The sequence below is a fragment of the Stegostoma tigrinum genome, chromosome 31, assembly GCF_030684315.1.
Source record: "Stegostoma tigrinum isolate sSteTig4 chromosome 31, sSteTig4.hap1, whole genome shotgun sequence".
Lineage (NCBI taxonomy): Eukaryota > Metazoa > Chordata > Chondrichthyes > Orectolobiformes > Stegostomatidae > Stegostoma > Stegostoma tigrinum.
This window is the reverse complement of record NC_081384.1, coordinates 1,258,783-1,279,843: the sequence shown is the minus strand read 5'-3', so window position 1 is coordinate 1,279,843 and position 21,061 is coordinate 1,258,783. Positions and strand designations below refer to the sequence as shown.

Sequence of the window (21,061 nt, the reverse complement as noted above, 5' to 3'; positions counted from 1 at the left end):
TGGGAAGTGTTTACAGGGATATGGTTCAAATGTGGGCAACCACAACTACTGAGTGGGCACCATGGACTGTTTGGGTCGAAGGGCCTGTTTCCATACTGTATTACTCTGTGGCTCTGCTCCTACATCTCTATTAGAATTGTACTCTTCAAATTATGGTCCCTCTGCTTTTTCTTCCTTCCAAAATCTATCACTTTTAACACGTTTCTAATCACCAATGTACGTGGATGCAGAAAGTTTATGTTTAGCGTCAATGGTCATAGGCCATAAGTCCATAAGCATTAAGAACAGGAGTAGGCTGTTCAGCCCCTCAAGCCTGCTTCATCATTCAGTAGGATAATGGCTGATACGACATTCCTCACGTCCACTTTCCTGCATTTTCTCTGTAAGCTTTGATTCTGCAATGGGTCAATAAACTATCTATCTCAGCCTTAAATATATTATCAAGGATACTGCTTCCACGGATCTTTGTGTTAAGCCACTCCAAAGATGCACAACCCTCTGAGAAGAAACTCCTCTGCAACTCAATCTTAAATTGATGCTACCTAACGAGACTATTTCCTCTGGTCCTAAAATTTCCCATGAGGGAAAACATCCTGTCAGCATTTACCATGTCAAGCCCTTTATTAATCTGGTAAGTTTCAATGAGATCACCTCTCACTGATCTAAATTCTAAACAGTTGAATCCCAGCCCATTTAAGTTTTGCTCACATTCAGTGGATCATCCTAGTGAGCCCCTTCTGAACTGTGTCCAATTAAATAATATCTTTCCTTAACTAAGGGAACCAAAACTGCCCACAACGGTCTAGATGTGGTCTCACAAGCACCGTGTACAGTTGCTGTAAGGCTTTCCTCCTCTCATACATGAACCGCTTGAAATAAGGATCAACATCCCATTAGCCTTCTTGATTACCTGCTGCTCTGGTGTGCTAGCTTTCTGTGCTTCATGCACAAGTACCCCAAAGCCCCTGGTCTTGCAAATTTCTACAGTTTTTCTCCATTTGAACAACAGATTTTTTTTGTTCTCCCTTCCAAAGCAAACAACTTCGTAAGTTTCCACATTTACTTTTTGCCCACTTAATCTAGCAGTATTTCTCTGTAGATAATAAAATGTGAGGCTGGATGAACACAGCAGGCCAAGCAGCATCTCAGGAGCACAAAAGCTGACGTTTCGGGCCTAGACCCTTCATCAGAGATCAGTATTTCTCTGTAAACTGATTGTGTCCCTCTCATCACCTGCCTTTACACCTGCTTTTGTGTCTTCTGCAAACTTGGCTATATTACATGCTCTGAGATAATGGGAACTACAGATGCTGGAGAATCCGAGATAACAAAGTGTGGAGCTGGATGAACACAGCAGGCCAAGCAGCATCTCAGGAGCACAAAAGCTGACGTTTCGGGCCTAGACCCTTCATCAGAGAGAGGGATGGGGAGAGGGAACTGGAATAAATAGGGAGAGCTGATGTTTCGGGCCTAGACCCTTCCTAAGATGCTGCTTGGCCTGCTGTGTTCATCCAGCTCCACACTCTACATTACATGCTCTTCCTTTTTTCAAGTCATTAATGTTTATTAGTAAACAGTTGCAATTTTGTACTGACCCCTGGGAACCTCACTGGTCACAGGTCACCAACCTGAAAAAGAACCCCTTATCCCCACTGATCCAACATCTTGGGCTTGCTGCAGTGCTTAAGTGAAGCTCAGCGCAAGCTGGAAGAAGAGCAATAAAATCAGAAATTATTGGAAAAGTTCAGCAGGTCTGGCAGCATCTGTGGAGAGAAATAGAGTTAACAATTTGGGTTGAGTGACCCTTCCTCAGAACTGGAAAAACAGCATCTTATTTTCCACCTGTGGACCTGACAACCTTCTGCACTCAATAGCAAGTTCAATAATTTTAGGTCTGAGCACTTTCTCCCACGTCCTTACCCCAATCCCTACAAACCAGGCCTTGTTATCATATGGGTTGATACCACTAACAACCCATTACCAGCAACTAATAATCCCCAGATGTATTATGTCCAAACATAATACATCTACTGGTTTCCCTCTATCCATTCTGGTTGAGACTTCCTCGAAAAACCAATAAATTAATCAGCCACGATTTCCATTTTATGAAGCCAGGCTGACTCTGCTTGATTAGATTATGATTTTTCAAACATTCTGCTATTACTTCCTCAATAATTGGTTCCATTACTTTTCTAACAATAGATGCTAGTTTAATTGGTCTGAAGTTATCTGCTTGTTTGCCTTCCTCCCTTTGACATTGCCCCCATGATCAGAACCCCTCTAGGAAATAATTTTCTATGATACAAAAGCTTGTTCCTCTACAGTAATTAATGCTTATGTTCTATGGGTCAATGTTCCTCTCCTACTATCTTACACAGGCCAACAAAATGAGTGTGCTTTACTTCCCAGCTATTCTCACCAACATGATAATGTTTGTTTTATCAGGAATTCACCCTTCTGCCCATCTGACAATGCTATGTTCCAACTTAAAGTCACAACACTGAGAAATGAAAATACCTTTTGTCAGCAAACTGAAACCTGATCTGAGGAAACAAAAATTTCAGCGCCAATTTCCATTCAGTTAAATAATAATAAAGGTCTTTCTATTAATATTCATATCGGACTATTTCTTTTGTTGCCAAAGGGTTATAGAAACAGTGTAAATACAGTAAAATTATGGATTTAGAAGGGAATTTAAGAACAGGTGTGGATTGGAAAATTTCAACTGTCTAGGATCAACGGCTTCTGAAAAAGTGATTTTCAGATTATCAGACTGCATATTGTGAAAAGTCTTCCTGATTTCTCCTGAATTGCCTGACTCTAATTTTCAAGGAAATGCTCTCTTGTTCAACTACACCCACTGGGAAAATAGGTTCTGTACTGAATCACTTATTCATTTTGAACTGGGTTATTAGATGACCTCTCACCTCTTAAAGCTCACATTTATCCAACCTATCCTCACAATTTAATCCTTTTAACTTTGACATAATTCTGGTAACTCTGTTGCTTGCCTCTGAAACTAAAAATGCTTCCTGAGTTGCAGTGCCCATGCATGAACACAGTGCTCTCGTTGAGATCTGATCAAGATATCCATGGCTGAAAGCTAACTGCCAATTTTACAAGCCAATCCTTTGAGATGAAGGCCAATCACTATTTCTTTATATTCTTGGTTAGTATTGTAGTTGTGGACTAGGTTTGTTTACAGGAATGTCTAAATCTCTTTGCTATTAATGTTCCCATACTGCACCATAAAGTAATTATTCAAATTGTCTTTCTCAGATCCAAAGTAGATGAGTTCACATTTCTCAGAATGAACTCCATCTGCCATAGTTTTGTCCACTTAATTTGCTCATGGACTGTTTTAAGTTGTTGTTTCAATCTTTCAATTTTGAACCACCTAGTTTAGTGTCAACTGAACATTTGGGTTCACAACTACATTCTTTCATCCTAATCATTCATATACATGGTTAAAAAAAGGTCCCAGGACAAATCCCTAGGAAACATCATTTGCCCATCCAATCAATTGTCGGAAAAGGTCTTTATCTTTAGCCTGTTGCTCCTTCATCTCAACTGGTCATCAGTCCATGTCACACTGCAACTTCCAACTCCATATGCTCTCATCATTACCTTGGACCTGTGGTGCAGAACCTTATCAAATATCTTCCAGAAGTCCTTATTGACATCTTTCACAGACATTCCCTTAAACAACATGCTACTGATCTCCTCATAACCTCAACTAAATTTGTCAAAAGCAGCCTAACAAGCCATTTCTGAAGAAGGGTCTAGGCCCGAAACGTCAGCTTTCCTGCTCCTGTGATGCTGCTTGGCCTGCTGTGTTCATCCAGCTCTACACTTTGTTATCACAAGCCCATATTGTTTCTCTATGATCAGTTGAAAACCCTCTCAAGTGCTCAGTCGTTCTGTCCAGTAACCTGACAACAAACTAAGATGCCTGAAGTTACTAGTTTCACCGTCCCTTCCTTTTTAAGTCATCAAGTACCATTTTCCAACTTAAAACACAATTTCTAGATCTAAAATACTTCGGAAAATTACAACAGACACATTTACATCGCCATATACAAGTTCGCTGATGACATCACCATAAGTGGGCCAATATCAACAATGAGTCAAAATACAGAAGAGAGATGGAGGGCTTGGTGACATTATGCAATGTGAATGACCTCTCTCTCAATGTCAGCCAGACTAAAGAACTGAACATTGACCTTAGAAAGAAAGGAGAAGAACACACCCCCATCTACATCAACAAACTGAGGTTGAGAGGGTGGAGAGCATCAAGTTCCTCGGAGTGATGATAACCAATGACCTCTGCTAGACTTCCCACGTCGATGCAGTGGTCAAGAAGGCACAACAATGCTTCTTCCTCAGGTGGCTCAGGAAATTTGGAATGTTCATAAGGTCCCTCACCAATTTCTACAGATGCACCATTGAAAGCACATTGTCTGGGTGCTTAATGGCCTGGTATGGCAACTGCTCTGCCCAAGACAGTAAGAAACTACAGAAGGTGGTGTGCACAGCCCAGACCATCATGGAAGCCAACCTTCCACCCATGGACTCTATTTACAGGGCTCACTGCTGTGGGAAAGCGACCAACATCAAAGACCCATTGCACCCTGGTAATGTTCTCCTACAAACTCTTCGATCAGGCAGAAGATACAGAAGCCTGAACCCATGCACTAGCAGGTTCAGAAACAGCTTCATCCTGGCCATTATTAGACTGATAAATGGGATCTTGCTCATGTTGATCTCGCCTAGCGCACACTGTGTGCAATGTAACTTGTATACAGCAGAATATAGATAGACTGGAGAGGTGGGCAGATAAATGGCAGATGGAGTTCAATCCGGGCAAATGCAAGGTGATGCATTTTGGAAGATCAAATTCAAAGGCGAACTATACAGTAAATGGAAAAGTCCTAGGGAAAATTGATGAACAGAGAGATCTGGGTGTTCAGGTCCATTGTTCCCTGAAGGTGACAACGCAGGTCAATAGGGTGGTCAAGAAGGCATATGGCATGCTTTCCTTCATTGGGCGGGGTATTGAGTACAAGAGTTGGCAAGTCATGTTGCAGTTGTATAGGACTTTGGTTCGGCCACATTTGGAGTACTGTGTACAGTTCTGGTCGCCACATTACCAAAAGGATGTGGATGCTTTGGAGAGGGTGCACAGGAGGTTCACGTGGATGTTGCCTGGTATGGAGGGTGCTAGCTATGAAGAGAGGTTGAGTAGATTAGGATTATTTTCATTAGAAAGACTGAGATTGAGGGGGGACCTGATTGAGGTCTACAAAATCATGAGGGGTATAGACAGGGTGGACAGCAAAAAGCTTTTTCCCAATTACTAAGGGTCATGAGTTCAAAGTGAGAGGAGGAAAGTTTAAGGGAGATATGCGTGGAAAGTTCTTTACACAGAGGGTGGTGGGTGCCTGGAACGCTTTGCCAGCGGAGGTGGTAGATGCAGACATGTTAGCGTCTTTTAAGATATATTTGGACAAGTAGATGGATGGGCAGGGAGCAAATGGACACAGACCGTTAGAAAATAGATGACAGGTCAGACAGAGGATCTTGATCGGCGCAGGCTTGGAGGGCCGAAGGACCTGTTCCTGTGCTGTAGGTTTCTTTGTTCTTTGTATGCCACTGTGTAAATTTTTCTGATCTGTACAACCTTGCTTACTATGATCTGCCTGTACTGCTCGTAAACAACATTTTTTACTGTACTTCGATACATGACAACAAATTAATCACATGATCTTTGTCATGCTTATTTTAACATAAAGTGAAAATCCTAGAAATACTCAGAACATTTGGTAACATCTGTGGAGACAGAAACAAGATTTCAAGTTTGATGAATTTGAAACGTTAGTTAAATAATTTCTCTTTCCACGGGCTGCCTAACCAGCCAAGTATTTCCAGCATTTTTTGTAGTTATTTCAAGTTTAAAACCTCTGCTGTATGTTGGCATGCATTCTCATCGTCTGGGTGGAAACTAACAGGTCTTGAAGATTCATCTATTTTAAAACTATTAGCATTTATAATTTTTATTAAATCCATCAGGTTGAGCAGAGCCATATTTTAACACTTCTTTGGTACATTTTTGGAAACCTTTGCTTTTGGCTTTGATATTGAGCCATTTCAAATGTTTTTGTTTCCAGAAGTACTTTTTGTGCCACTTGGGATTTTAATTCACTGATATTAAAAGCATAAACTTACAAGGACAGCAAATTAATTTTATAAAGCTAGATCATAAAAAACTTACAATATCTGGAAACAATGAATATTGTTTTCTGTTTTAATAATAAAATGTTAAAAGTTAAATTTAAACATGAAAGGCTAATGCAAATGAAGGTAGGAGAAGGTGATGTTGAGATGGAATCGGGTAATTGATACTTCAAAAATGTCCACCAACAGCACAGTCTGATTATTAATTTGGTACAGAGTGGTAGCAGATGGTTAGTTGTGATATAGGTTGGTCTCTTTCTGGCAGATTATTGGGAAATTATTTATTGATCTGATATATCTTTATAGGTAAAATAAAACAAAGAACTGGAGATCTGAAACAAAAACAGAAGCTACTGGCAAAACTTAGTAGGTCGTGCAGCATCTTTGGGGAAGAAAGCAGTGTTAACATTTCAAGTCCAATAGCTCTTCACCAGTTCTGATAAAAGCTAACAGTATGTTCAGGTTTACAAGTGAAGGGATGTCCTGACCAAAGAATATAGTTTCATTGCACTAAATTCAATTTGGTCACCCAGGCAAAAGTAAGAAATTAAAGTACTACTAAAAGTGCAAAGATGAACCTGCCTGATTCCTAGAGGTAGATATGCTAAGCTCTGAGGAAATAAATGGACTTTCAGTTAGGATAGTGGAAGTAAATGCTCTGAAATAATTCACAAGCAATTGAATTCTGCAATGGGAGCAACTTGGTCTTTTTAGATAGACAAATCATAAAGAACTGAGTAGTCTTCCTTGTCCACAAAAATCATATGAAGATACTTAGAAACTGAACAACTTTTGAAACATTCGAAGTTGTTGTAAACAAGGAGAATAATTGAACAGGGTTTGAGGGTCACTGCAGCAGAAAACAAATCAAACTACTTTGAAAAAATAAGTTAGGACTAAATAAAATGATGGCATATTGAATACTTGAATTTAACAGCGCTTTTTGTTTCGTTCAATGAATCCTACATCACTAGAGAGAAATGTTATTTTAATTAGCATGTTGCAAACAAACCTGTCAGGCAGTCAAGAAGAAAATCACTGTTGTGACAAACATTTTACATTTCTCCTTGAAATTACAACTTTATAGACATGAAATAGTTGATATCTTCTGGCCTATTTCGTCAAATGAAGCTTGCATGCAAATCATGACCTTTACTCATACTTCTTGGAACTCGATCTGAAACAATGTCAAAATTTTTGATGACACTAAATAATTGAATTCACTGATTGACTTACTGGAATGTGTACGCAGGTGACCTGACAGAGCATCTCTGCGTCGACAGGCGTAATTGCAAAGGTGACATTTGAAGGGCTTCTCGCCAGTATGAAGTTTTATATGGCGTAGAAGATTGCCCTTCTGAGTAAAGGATGCTCCACACTGATTACAATGGAATGGACGCTCACCTGCAAAAGCAAGAGATTGAAGTTACTGTTAACAATTTAAGAAGTTCACCCAGGTCATACACAAAAACATTCATGTAATGTTGGTGAGGAGGCTTGGTATGGTGAGGAAGAGATTGTTCTAGAGTGTAACACAAGATCACAGTACACCTTTGTGCTAAAGTCTTTCATGAAAAACAAAGACAACTCACAGATGTTGCTGGCCAGCTACTAAAGGTAGTTTCAGCAGTTGCTACTGCTGGAAGCACATTTTCTGAGTTCCCACCTGTCCACGTTAACACACAATGAACATGTGCCTGAGCTCTTGACACACAGGTGGCATGTGAATTCCAAACATGAATCCTTGTAAATAAGTTTAAAGCTATGATCAGGAACATACATTTAGCACTGATCAAATTGAACTATAATAATGTACAAATGAGGGGTAGGCCATTCTGACCATCAAATCTGTTCCACCATTCAGTATTCTCACAGCTGATCTGCTGCGTTCCAAATTCCACATTCCCTCTACCCCCCGACATCCTTCAAGTACCCCAGCTAACAAGAATCTATTTCACTCTGCTTTAAAAATACTCAATAATCCTTCCTCCAGCACTGCTTGAGAGAGGAAGTTCCAAAACCTCTCAAGCCGCTGAGAAAACATTTCCACCCATTTCTATATTGAAGGGTAACCCCTAATTTTAAGGTATTGCTCCCTGTACATGATGTCACCAACATGAGGAAATGTCCCTTCCACATCCACTTTCTTAAGACCATCCAAGATGTAACAAAGGCCAATCAAATCAACCCTCACACTTCTAGATTCCAGTGGAACAAGTCCAGCCTATTGAATCTTTCCCAATATGACAATCCACTCATTCCAAGTAGCAATCCAGTGAACCTCCTCAGAACAACATCCAATTAATTACAACCTTCTTAAAACAGAGACCAAAAATGTGCACAGATGTGACATTACCAATGTGGTGTATAACTGAAGAAAATGAATTTCAATCAATAAATGTAGCCTCCAGCTAGTTCTTTATGCCAACTGCCTCTATCCATTCCGGATATGAATGTATGTCTCATGAGGGTCACATTAATGGTGACTAACAGACATCATTTCAATAAGCTCTGGATTTTTACACTTTAATGGTGTTTTAAAGTGAGATCCAATTTATTGGAAGTGAGAAAAGAAAACAGTAGCTTCAATCTTTTCAGCGCTCTTGGAAAGTCTTTATAATTCCAGGGACAAAATTTGAGCATTATCCTAAAAATAAGTAATTGCGCCTTATAGAAGCATTTTGCTTCACAAACTGCAAACAGCCTTGTTAAGTGTGACTACTTTTCATTACTTACAGCTAGATGGCAGAATTCCGAATGTCTGCAATAAAAATTTTTGTGATTAGGTTACATCGGAGCCTGGGTTTACCTTTAAGTCAACTCACAAAGTGCCAAAAATTATATTTAACAGTACAAAGAATTTTAAACAGCATCTTCTTTCAGATGGGTCAGTTGTGATGTTCCGAGAAGATACTGGGGGAAAGTGATTACGATCAGGTTACAAATAAATCTCACAAAAGCTTTACACATTCTGACAGAACTTCCAGAACTTTTTCAGCCTAAAAACGAACACAAGGCGTTGTTGGAAATTACAGATCAATTCATTCAGGAAGAAAAGCACTGCCTGAGACTATGCCTGATGGAGAGAGATTTAGTTTAGGCAATCAAAAAGAAACTGGGTTATTAGAGTCATAAAGAGCTACAACACATAAAAAAAGCCCTTCAGCCTTTACTTCCTTGCTGGGCAAATACAACCATTAATCCCATTTTCCAATACTTGGCCCAGAGCCACATATGGCAACTGTACATCTAAATACTTCTTCAATATTGTGAGAGTTTCAATCTTACAAGCAATGAGTTCTAGATTTCACCACCCTCTGGGTGAAAATGCTTTTCCTCACATTTCCTCTAAACCTTCTGTCCCTTACCTTAAATCAATGTCGCTGGTCACTGATCCCTCCATCAATGGGAAAAGTTTCTTCCTGCTTACTGTATCTATGCACATCATTATTTTATATGTCTCAATTATGTTCCCTTTTAATTTCCTCTACTCTAAGGATAACATCCCCAGTCTGTCCAAACCTTTTTCATAACTAAAGCTCTCCAGCCCAGATGATATCCTGGTAAGTCTCCTCTGTACCCTGTCCAGTGCTATCAAACCTCTCCAAAAATGTCAATTCCAGAAGTGCACACAATACCCTAGCTGTGGCTTAACCAATGTTTTATACAGTTCAACCATAGTGTTCCTGTTCTTTAACTCTGTGCCTTGGCTAATAAAGGCAAGTATCCCATATACCATCACAACCACTTTATCTTTACCTTAAGGGACATGTTTACATGCACACCAAAGTTCCTCTGATCATCAGTGCTTTCCAGGGTCCTAATGCTCACCAAGTATTCCTTTGCCTTGTTTGTCTTGCCCCAGTGCACCACCTCACATTTATCCAGATTGAATTCCATTTGCCACTGCTCAGCCCGTCTGACCACTCCACGTATATCCACTTGTAGCCTAAGGCTATCTTCTCACATCCACCATCACACAGATTTTGGTAGGGAATGGTATTAGATGTACTACTCTTTTGGAGGGCCAGTACAGACATCACAGATCAAATTGCCTCCTTCTATGTTGTAGCTATTCTGTTTAATCCTATGGTCAGCCATATTTTAAAAGGATAAAAGCAACAGATTCCATTTCCTTAAGAGCCCACACCTAAAAAGCTGAAATGTCGGTTTTTTTTTTACAATATTTCAATCTGTTGCTTTCTTTGCTAAGCTTCATTTAATATTATTATAGAATTTCATTGACAATTTTTGGAATTATTATCAAATACTGAGTAGATTCAGTGTTACCTAAGCTTCAGTTTAGGCCCTCCTGTAAATGTTAACTGGATTGTTAGGAAACTGGATGATTTGCACTTTTACACAGTTAGAAATGAACAAATCTTCCAGTCTGTATAAATGTAAGGGGAAAATAAAGTGCACATTTTGTTGCAACACAGTCTCACTGGACACTCATATGGCATCACTAAGCATATCTCCTATTGGCCAATTGTGCACATGGTACGCGCAACAAACACTGGCCAGTCAATAATCACCTGATTATTTACCAATTGTGAAAAGGGCTCCAATAAAAAAATACATATTCCATTGGTGGATTGTTCAAACATTGTCTTTTAATAAGAATCTGACTTGAAACGGTACTTCTAAGAGTGTGTGTTCCACCAGCCACTGTGCAGTGACAGAGTCAGGAAGTTTAGCTTTGATTAAAAATTGATATTTCACTTTAAATGGTAAAGTTGTACTAGCCCTACTGGACCATAGGGCTGCTGTCTCATTTGACAAACACAAATGGTGGCAGTTTAACCTGAGGATCACCAATTCTCAGAGAGGTTGACAAGAAGAATCCTCCATGGTAACCTCAGCCACTGCAGAAATTGAACTCAAACTTTTGGCATCACACTGCATCACAAACTGAGCTAACCAATCCTGCCAAAGAGAGCTCGGACAATGGGATATTATACAGACAGTGCCTATGGAGAATCAAGGCTCAAACTCTCTCTCATCTCACCCTCAGCATTTAAGCACTCATGAAAAATATTATGGGTTAAAAAGCCCTGCATTCAAGAGATAAAACAATTATTTATTAACTAAAATAGCACTGAAGTGTGATATTTGTTTAAATGTTGTGCATTTAAATTGGTTCCACTGTAAAATGCATGGATTATTGTCTTGTACTGTAAATTTAGTAACACCAATTACCAGTGTGGCTTCGCTTGTGTACCATGAGGACATTTGGCCCAACACATGACAGTCCACAGATATCACATGTCAGTTTTCCATTAGATGCTCTAATACCATCGGCTGAAGTTGTTCGATTGTTGAAATGATCCCCTTCATAGTTTTCATTTTCCAACAGGCTGCTGTTGGTTCCTCCAAACTCTTCAACATGACACCCTTCCTCTCTTAGAGCAAGAGCTTGTTCACTTTCATCATAATCAGGTTTCACTGCATCTGCTGTACAATATACAAAATAACTGTTAGTTCAATCTTCCAGTGGACAAAATTTTGTTTCAAAATTTACGTAATCCTTTTTAAAAATATTAATTACTCAACAAAAAAGTTAAAACTGTTGTAAAATAATTATTACTCCATTTACTTAAGACAAAATATAACTGAAGGTGTTGAGGAAAAATACAGATATGCAGAAAAACTGTGTGAAGATGAAGGATGCAATTAACAACAAGAAAAGTCAAGCTTGTAACAAGGAAAATATTTATAAGGTATCATATTCATTTTGCTGTGTGCCTCAGAAACCTGGACAATAAATAAACAGCTGAGAAGAAAAATAAGAGGCATTTGAAATATGGATGCTAAGATATAAATTTAAAATTCTAGATACAGACCATAAGACAAACAAACAGCCACTTGAAACTGCAAGATTAAAAAGAAAATTCAGAAAAGAAAATGTCAGTGCTTGGGCCATTTGATCAGAGCTACAGAGATCTCTGCTCTCAGCGGCAAAGTGGAAGTCAGGAGAAAGGTGGGTCAACTAAGATATAGTTAGATGACGGGGAACACAAAGTGGTGCAGATGAGCTACAGTGGATGTGCAGGACAAATAACAGATCCCCTGGTAGGAGAGTAATCTTTAGATATTATAATAGAATTTATTTCACCTGTGATCTGAGCCAGTGTGATTTTCCAATGTGCATACCCAGCAGGCAAAAGGTACACTGGAAAACTGTAAGCAGTAAGTTAGCATTTTGAATGTTCATCTTCTATTCAATTAAGCAAAGAGCCCTGAAGAAGATTTACTATTGCAATGAATTTAGACTCTGGTCTTTCACTTTTTGGTTGTGAGTTCCAAATATGCTGAGATGTTTGGATTAAAGTTTCCACCATCTAATAACCTGAACAGGACTAATTTCATATCACAATCTCAATCCAATTTCCATTGTATGAACCCTTTCACAAGGACATCAGAAAGCAAACATGACTCATCTCAATCCCAACTGGTTATAAACTGAATGTAGCCAAGTGACGTATAAAAGGATAGGCTGGCCAACACAATAATGCAGTACATATTTAGAGGCACACAGTCCACGGACAAAAGAGGGCAATGCTCAACTTCTCACATGGATTTACTCATTTCAGTTGTGTTGCTGTGGGAATTGTCTTGAATGAAGACTGAGGTGAAACTACATTAGTCAATTCCTATCAGTGATAATGGGAACTGCAGATGCTGGAGAATCCAAGATAACAAGTGTGGAGCTGGATGAACACAGCAGGCCAAGAAGCATCTCAGGAGCACAAAAGCTGACGTTTCGGGCCTAGACCCTTCATCAGAGAGAGGGATGGGGAGAGGGAACTGGAATAAATATGGAGAGAGGGGGAGGCGGACCAAAGATGGAGAGAAGATAGGCAGAGAGGAGAGCATAGGTGAGGAGGTAAGGAGGGAATAGGTCAGTCCAGGGAAGATGGACAGGTCAAGGAGGCAGGATAAGGTGGTAGGTAGGAAATGGAGGTGCGGCTTGAAGTGGGAGGAAGGGATGGGTGAGAGGAAGAACAGGTTAGGGAAGCAGAGACAGGCTGGGCTGGTTTTGGGATGCAGTGGGGGGAGAGGACGAGCTGGGCTGGTTTTGTGATGCAGGGGGGAAGGGGAGATTTTGAAGCTTGTGAAGTCCACATTGATGCCATTGGGCTGCAGGGTTCCCAAGCAGAATATGAGTTGCTGTTCTTGCAACCTTTGGGTGGCATCATTGTGGCACTGCAGGAGGCCCATGATGGACATGTCGTGTGAGGAATGGGAGGGGGAGTTAAAATGGTTCGCGACTGGGAGGTGCAATTGTTTGTTGCGAACCGAGCGGAGGTGTTCTGCAAAGCGGGCCACAACTTTCCCCCCGCTGTGGTCAAGAACACCCTTGACCGCATCTCCCGCATTTCCCGCAACATATCCCTCACTCCTGCCCCCACCACAACCGCCCAAAGAGGATCCCTCTTGTTCTCACATACCACCCCACCAACCTCCGTATACAACGCATCATCGTCCGACACTTCCGCCATATACAATCTGACCCCACCACCCAAGACATTTTTCCATCCCCACCCTTGTCTGCCTTCTGGAGAGACCACTCTCTCCGTGACTCCCTTGTCCGCTCCATACACCCCTACAACCCCACCACACCTGGCACCTTCCCCTGCAACCGCAGGAAGTGCTACACTTGCCCCCACACCTCCTCTCTCACCCCTATTCCAGGCCCCAAGATGACTTTCCATATTAAGCAGATGTTCACCTGCACATCTGCCAATGTAGTATATTGTATCCACTCTAGCCGGTGTGGCTTCCTCTACATTGGGGAAACCAAGCGGAGGCTTGGGGACCGCTTTGCAGAACACCTCCACTCTGTTCGCAATAAACAACTGCACCTCTCAGTCGCGAACCATTTTAACTCCTCCTCCCGTTCCTCAGACGACATGTCCATCATGGGCCTCCTGCAGTGCCACAATGATACCACCCGAAGGTTGCAAGAACAGCAACTCATATTCCGCTTGGGAACCCTGCAGCCCAATGGTATCAATGTGGACTTCACAAGCTTCAAAATCTCCCCTCCCCGCACTGCATCCCAAAACCAGCCCAGCCTGTCTCCACTTCCCTAACCTGTTCTTCCTCTCACTCATCCCTTCCTCCCACCTCAAGCCGCACCCCCATTTCCTGCCTACCACCTCATCCCGCCTCCTTGACCTGTCCGTCTTCCCTGGACTAACCTATCCCCTCCCTATCTCCTCACCTATACTCTCCTCTCCACCTATCTTCTTTTCTCTCCATCTTCGGTCCGCCTCCCCCTCTCTCCCTATTTATTCCAGTTCCCTCTCCCCATCCCCCTCTCTGATGAAGGGTCTAGGCCTGAAACATCAGCTTTTGTGCTCCTGAGATGCTGCTTGGCCTGCTGTGTTCCTCCAGCTCCACACTTTGTTATCTTAGTCAATTCCTAGTTGCTCTGTAACGAGTCTCGGCCCTTTCCTGGCATAATGTCAGTGCAAACCTGGGAGCAAGCAGTCCTCCAACAACTTGTTCTGTTTGTCACAATGAATGTATGACCAAGGAATATCAAGAACATGGTCATGATATCTGAGGAAATTAATAGACTGACAGGAAAAATTATCCACTGTATAATTAAGTTACTTGTAGAAGAAAAGTCCCAAAAATGTTCTAGGTTTTCCTTGATTGAGTTTGTAAAAATTAATCATAACTCCTACTTCTGATTTGTCTCCCCTTTGCCAGAATTGCAAAGATGAACATTCAGTGTTGACAGGTTAGAAATTGGCTGCAATTCCTCCTCCCTTACTCTCGCTCAAAACAACTCTGGTCCAAAATTTCCTGCTACTTAACGTAAAGGCCTGTGCATCCCTAAAGGCCAGTTTGGTAAGGTGACAGGGAATGTGCAGCACTTCTGGAATGTGCTGAGGAACACACAGTAGCATAGGGCAGAATATTGGCAGCAAAAAGGCCTAAGATAAAAATAAGGCATTAGAAAACAAAACTGCAAAGGAACAGGCTACAATATCAACATTATATTAATCAAACCAGACTTGGAACTTTAAATCTGTTTTTATCTCTCTCTCCACATATGCTGCCACACCTGCTGAATATCTCAGCACTTTCTGTTTTTATTTCAAATTTCCAGCATCTGTAGTATTTTGTTTTTATTTTAGGGTATTACAAAATGCTAGCAGATCTCTCTAGATTTAGTTCATGGAAAATTAAAATAAACATCGCGTACTCTTCAGAATGTCTCTGTTTCTGATCCATTCTAATTCTTCTTCGCTGTGACTTTGACTCTCCAGACAGTCAACAATAACTTGCATTTATGTAGAGCTTTTAATATAGCAAATATCCCTGAACATTTCAAATACTGCATTAGGTAAGGAGATGTCAGGGCAGATGACCAACAGCTTGACCTAAAAGGTTTGTTTTAAGAAGCTTCTTTAAGGAAGTAAGAGAAGAAAAAATGAGAAGTTGAGGGAGGAAATTCTAGAGTTTAGGGCCCAGATAACTGAGGGGAGAACTGGAACAATTCAAAACTTTTTTAAACCCTTTTTTTCTAATCAACCTATTCAGAGATGCTCCATGGAATCCCTACAGTGTGGAAACAGGCCATTTGGCCCAACAAGTCCAATCAACCCTTCAAAGACCATCCCACCCAGACCCATCCACATCCCCTATTCCTGTAACCCTGCATTTCCTGTAGCTAACACACCTAACCTACACATCCCCGGACACGGTGGGCAATTTAACACGACCAATCCACCTAACCTGCACATGTTTGGACTGTGGGAGGAAATCTGAGCACCTGGTGGAAACACACACAGACACGGGGAGAATGTGCAAACTCCACACAGACAGTCGCCCGAGGGTGGAATTGAACCCGGATCCGTGGCGCTATAAGGCAGCAGTACTAACCAGTGAATCACCGTGCCACACTATAAAGCACTGTACCGAAATATGCTGTGAGCAAGATTCAAACCTGCATGGGAAGACCCCACTGGATTTCGAGTCCAAAGTGTTAACCCCATCAGAGCTACTATTATTATACAGCTCTGCAGCAGGTGAAACTTGAACCCAGGTCTCCCAATCCAGGGGTTGGGACACTGTCACTGTGCCACAAGACGGCCCTTGGAACAATTCAGAGATCAGAGGTAGTCAGGTGAAGCTAGTTAATTAGGTAACAGGTTTAGTACAGTTTCAGAAGCATTTGGATTAGGGGTCATGAAGAGAGACCTTGTTCAATGCCGCTTTGTTGCATGAGAACATACGTGGAGTTTGATAAGAGAGGAAGGAGATGGTCAGTCTCTCCTTTTCCCAGATTGGACATTAAGATAAATGCTATAATTGTAACAGTATTAATTAAAGATAATGCGACTCTTTAAGATAGAAGTAAGATCTTAAGGAATTTGGGGCATAAAGGGAAAGAACAACTTTAAGGAACCTCTACCGAACAGAGCACCAGAAGTCAGAGGCAGAGATAGAGAGAGTGCGAGAGAGAGAGGGAGACAGGCAGACAGACACAGTCTCTGGCAAAGAATGACTGAGCGAACAGTGGGAACACTTTCAAAGGTGCAGCCCAGCATTACCTTCACTCAACCCAGAGACAGAGTTCCTGAGGTGACATCAGGACTCAAAAGTAACACAGTGGAAGGTGCTGATTGGGTCAGGATAGACAGTGAGTATTTGCACTACTTTTATCACTTATAGTTTGTAAAGTTTTATTTTGTGGTTTGTAGTTTGTAAGGACTATATTCTGTTTTGATGAGGTCAAGGGAAAAGGGGCTCTAAAGTACTCGATATTATTTGATTTTAAGAGCCCTCTAAAGGTTTAATACAAAGAGGTAAGTCACAGCAGGACAGCTCAAAAGCCATGGTCTGCTCTTCCTGCACCGTGCGGGAAGCAAATGACCAGCACTTGTACAGTAAGTGCCTCGAGCTACCGCTCCTGGAGCCTGGGTTTTAGAGGTAGAACAGTGGCTGTGGACACTGGAGAGCACTTGCAAAACTGAGAATACTACTACGGATAGCACATATACAGAGTTTCTGGATGTGAGTTTGCTCGCTGAGCTGGAAGGTTAGTTTTCAGACGTTTCGTCACCATTCTAGGTAACATCATCAGTGAGCCTCCGACGAAGCGCTGGTGTTATGTCCCGCTTTCTATTTATCTGGTTAGATAACTAGTTAGATAACAGGTTAGATTCTAACCAGATAAATAGAAAGCGAGACATAACACCAGCGCTTCGTCGGAGGCTCACTGATGATGTTACCTAGAATGGTGACGAAACGTCTGAAAACTAACCTTCCAGCTCAGCGAGCAAACTCACATCCAGAACCTCAACCTGAGCTACAAATCTTCTCAAAACTCGATATACAGAGATGGTCATGCCTCAGGCTAAGGCTCCACAAAATAGCCATTGGACAGAGTAAAAAGACTAGGCAGGCAGTACAGGAAACCCCTGCAGATATGCCCCAGCAAAACAGATAAACCTCTTCAGACATTGTTGATGCGAGTGGATTCTCAGGGAAAACCAGTTAACAGTCAAATTTGTTGCATCGCCATTGGTTCTGCTGCATAGGAGTAAAAAGTATAGGAATGCATTGGTTATCAGGAATTCAACTGTAAGGGGAATCGATACGCATTTCTGTAGTCCAGGATGGTATGTTGCCTCCTGTGCTAAAGTCAAGAATGTTTCAGGGGATCTACATGATATTCTAGAGGGGGGAAATGATGAACAGCCAGTCAGTAGCAATAACGTATGTAGAAAAGAGGGATGAAGTTCTAAAAGTAGAATATAGGGAGTTAGGAAGTAAATTAAAAATTAGTATCTCAAAGCTAGTGATCTCAGAATTATTACCAGAGTCGTGTTCTAGTCAGAGCAGAAATTGAGTGATATATCAGATGGGTGTGTGGCTGAAGAGATGGTATGGAGGAGGGTGAGTGTTCAGATTCCCCTGAGGCATTGGGACCGGTTCTAAGGGAGGTGGGGCCAGTACAAACTAGGCGAGTTACACCTGGGCAGAGGACTGATGTCCTAGGGTAAGTATTTGCTATTGTAATAGAGGCGGGTTTAGACTAGAACAGCAATGGCACAGAAGCCTTAACAGGGTGACAATGGAAAGAGATAACGGAAAGCAATAAAAGAAAGAACAGTAAAATGCAGCAACAGTAGACAGGATAATCAGGGGCAAGGGGCATAGGACCACAGTAAAAAGAAATGTTGGGACGATTAAAAATGGCAAAAAGTCAAACCTAAAGGCTTTGCATCTTAATACACGAAGCATTCGGAATACGGCAGAAAAACTGACGGCACAAATCAAAGTAAATGGATAGGATCTCATAGCCATTATGGACACATGGTTACAAGGAGACCAGAACTGGGAGCTTAATAATTCAGAGATACGTGAGCTTTTGGAAAGATGGAAAGGAAGGAAAATTTGCTGGGTAGCACTGTCAATAAGAGATCAAATTGGGACAGTTGTGAAAGCTGATCGAGGCTCAGATGATGTACAGTCCATTTAGGTGGATGTAAATAGCAAGGGAAAGCATCGGATTATATAGCATATAGACTCCAAAACAGTAGCCACACTGCAGGAAAAGCTATAAATCAACAAATAATCAACGCCTGTAAAAAGAATAGAGCAATAATTATGTATCAGAAATAATGGGAACTGCAGATGCTGGAGAATCCAAGATAACGAAGTGTGAAGCTGGATGAACACAGCAGACCAAGCAGCATCTCAGGAGCACAAAAGCTGACGTTTCGGGCCTAGACCCTTCATCAGAGAGGGGGATGGGGAGAGGGAACTGGAATAAATAGCAAGAGAGGGGGAGGCGGACTGAAGATGGAGAGAAAAGAAGATAGGTGGTGAGGAGAGTATAGGTGGGGAGGTAGGGAGGGGATAGGTCAGTCCAAGGAAGACGGACAGGTCAAGGAGGCGGGATGAGGTGGTAGGCAGGAAATGGAGGTGCGGCTTGAGGTGGGAGGAAGAACAGGTTAGGGAGGCGGGGACGGGCTGGGCTGGTTTTGGGATGCAGTGGGGGGAGGGTACGAGCTCGGCTGGTTTTGGGATGTAGTGGGGGAATGGGAGATTTCGAAGCTTATGAAGTCCACATTGATACCATTGGGCTGCAGGGTTCCCAAGCGGAATATGAGTTGCTGTTCTTGCAACCTTCGGGTGGCATCATTGTGGCACTGCAGGAGGCCCATGATGGACATGTCGTCTGAGGAATGGGAGGGGGAGTTAAAATGGTTTGCGACTGGGAGGTGCAGTTGTTTATTGCGAACCGAGCGAAGGTGTTCTGCAAAGCGGTCCCCAAGCCTCCACTTGCTTTCCCCATGTAGAGGAAGCCACACCCTACTGCAGTGGACACAGTATACCACATTGGCAGATGTGCAGGTGAACATCTGCTTAATGTGGAATGTCATCTTGGGGCCTGTGATGGGGGTGAGAGAGGAGGTGTGGGGGCAAGTGTAGCACTTCCTGTGGTTGCAGGGGAAGGTGCCGGGTGTGGTGGGGTTGGAGGGGAGTTCACCCCAACTTCCACCCCAACCTCAAGTTCACCTGGGCCATCTCCAACACATCCCTCACTTTCCTGGACCTCTCAGTCTCCATCTCAGGTAACCAGCTCGAAACCGATGTCCATTTCAAGCCCACCGACTCCCACAGCTACCTAGAATACACCTCCTCCCACCAACCCTCCTGCAAAAATTCCATCCCCTATTCCCAATTCCTTCGCCGCATCTGTTCCTAGGATGAGGCATTTCACTCCCGCACATCCCAGATGTCCACGTTCTTCAAGGAGCGCAACTTTCCCCCCGCAGTGGTCGAGAACGCCCTTGACCACGTCTCCCGCATTTCCCGCAACCAATCCCTCACACCTCACCCCCGCCACAACCGCCCCAAGAGGATCCCCCTCGTTCTTACATACCACCCCACCAACCTCCGGATACAACGCATCATCCTCTGACACTTCTGACATCTACAATCCGACCCCACCACCCAAGACATTTTTCCATCTTCGGTCCGCCTCCCCCTCTCTCCCTATTTATTCCAGAATCCTCTCCCCATCCCCCTCTCTGATGAAGGGTCTAGGCCCGAAACGTCAGCTTTTGTGCTCCTGAGATGCTGCTTGGCCTGCTCTGTTCATCCAGCTCCACACTTTGTTATCTTAGAGAAATAATTATGGTTGAATTTAATCTTCATGTTGTAGGTCAATTAAGTTGGAAAGTGTACCAATGACAGCACATTCATGGAGTGTATTAGGGATAGCTTCCTAAAGCAAAATGTTATGGACCTAACTCGGATGATAATGGGTACACACAGATTTTATAAATGACCTCAGAGTAAAAGATCCCCCAAGAAATACTGATCATAACATGCCAAACTTTACCATTCAGTTTGAGAGTCAGAAAATTGGGTCAGAAATAACTGTGTTTAACTTAAATGAAAGGCATGACAATGAAACAAGGAGAGATTTAACTCAAGCGAACTGGGCAGAAAGAATACCTGGGAAGATAGTAAACAAGCAGGCAGGCATTAAGCAGATAATACATGACTGTCAGCAAAAAATATAACCCAGTAAGTTGGTAAGATTAGAAAGAGAGATATATAACAACTCACAGGAGTTTACAAGAATGAGAGATGACTTCATTGAAACATATGACTAGAAAAGTTGCTGAGGGTCGAGCTGTGGATGTGGTGTATATGGACTTCAGTAAGGCATTTGATAAGGTTCCCCATGGTAGGCTCATTCAGAAGGTCAGAAGGAATGGGATACAGGGGAACTTAGCTGCTTGGATACAGAATTGGCTGGCCAACAGAAGACAGCGAGTGGTAGTAG

At 42.2% G+C, this 21,061-nt stretch overlaps 1 protein-coding gene across 2 annotated transcripts in view; it reads right to left on the bottom strand.

The window, feature by feature from the left end:
• The window catches only part of LOC125466459 (zinc finger protein Aiolos-like), a 198,992-nt gene that overhangs the window by 76,962 nt on the left and 100,969 nt on the right, over positions 1–21,061 (bottom strand). Inside the window, exons 4-5 of one of the 2 annotated variants that reach the window (XM_048560982.2) lie at positions 11,434–11,688; positions 7,471–7,638 (exon numbers count right to left, since the gene is read on the bottom strand). In XM_048560982.2, the coding sequence (XP_048416939.1) occupies positions 7,471–7,638; positions 11,434–11,688 (423 nt within the window). The remainder of the gene's footprint in view (positions 1–7,470; positions 7,639–11,433; positions 11,689–21,061) is intronic. The other variant, XM_059638785.1, reaches the window with a different exon arrangement.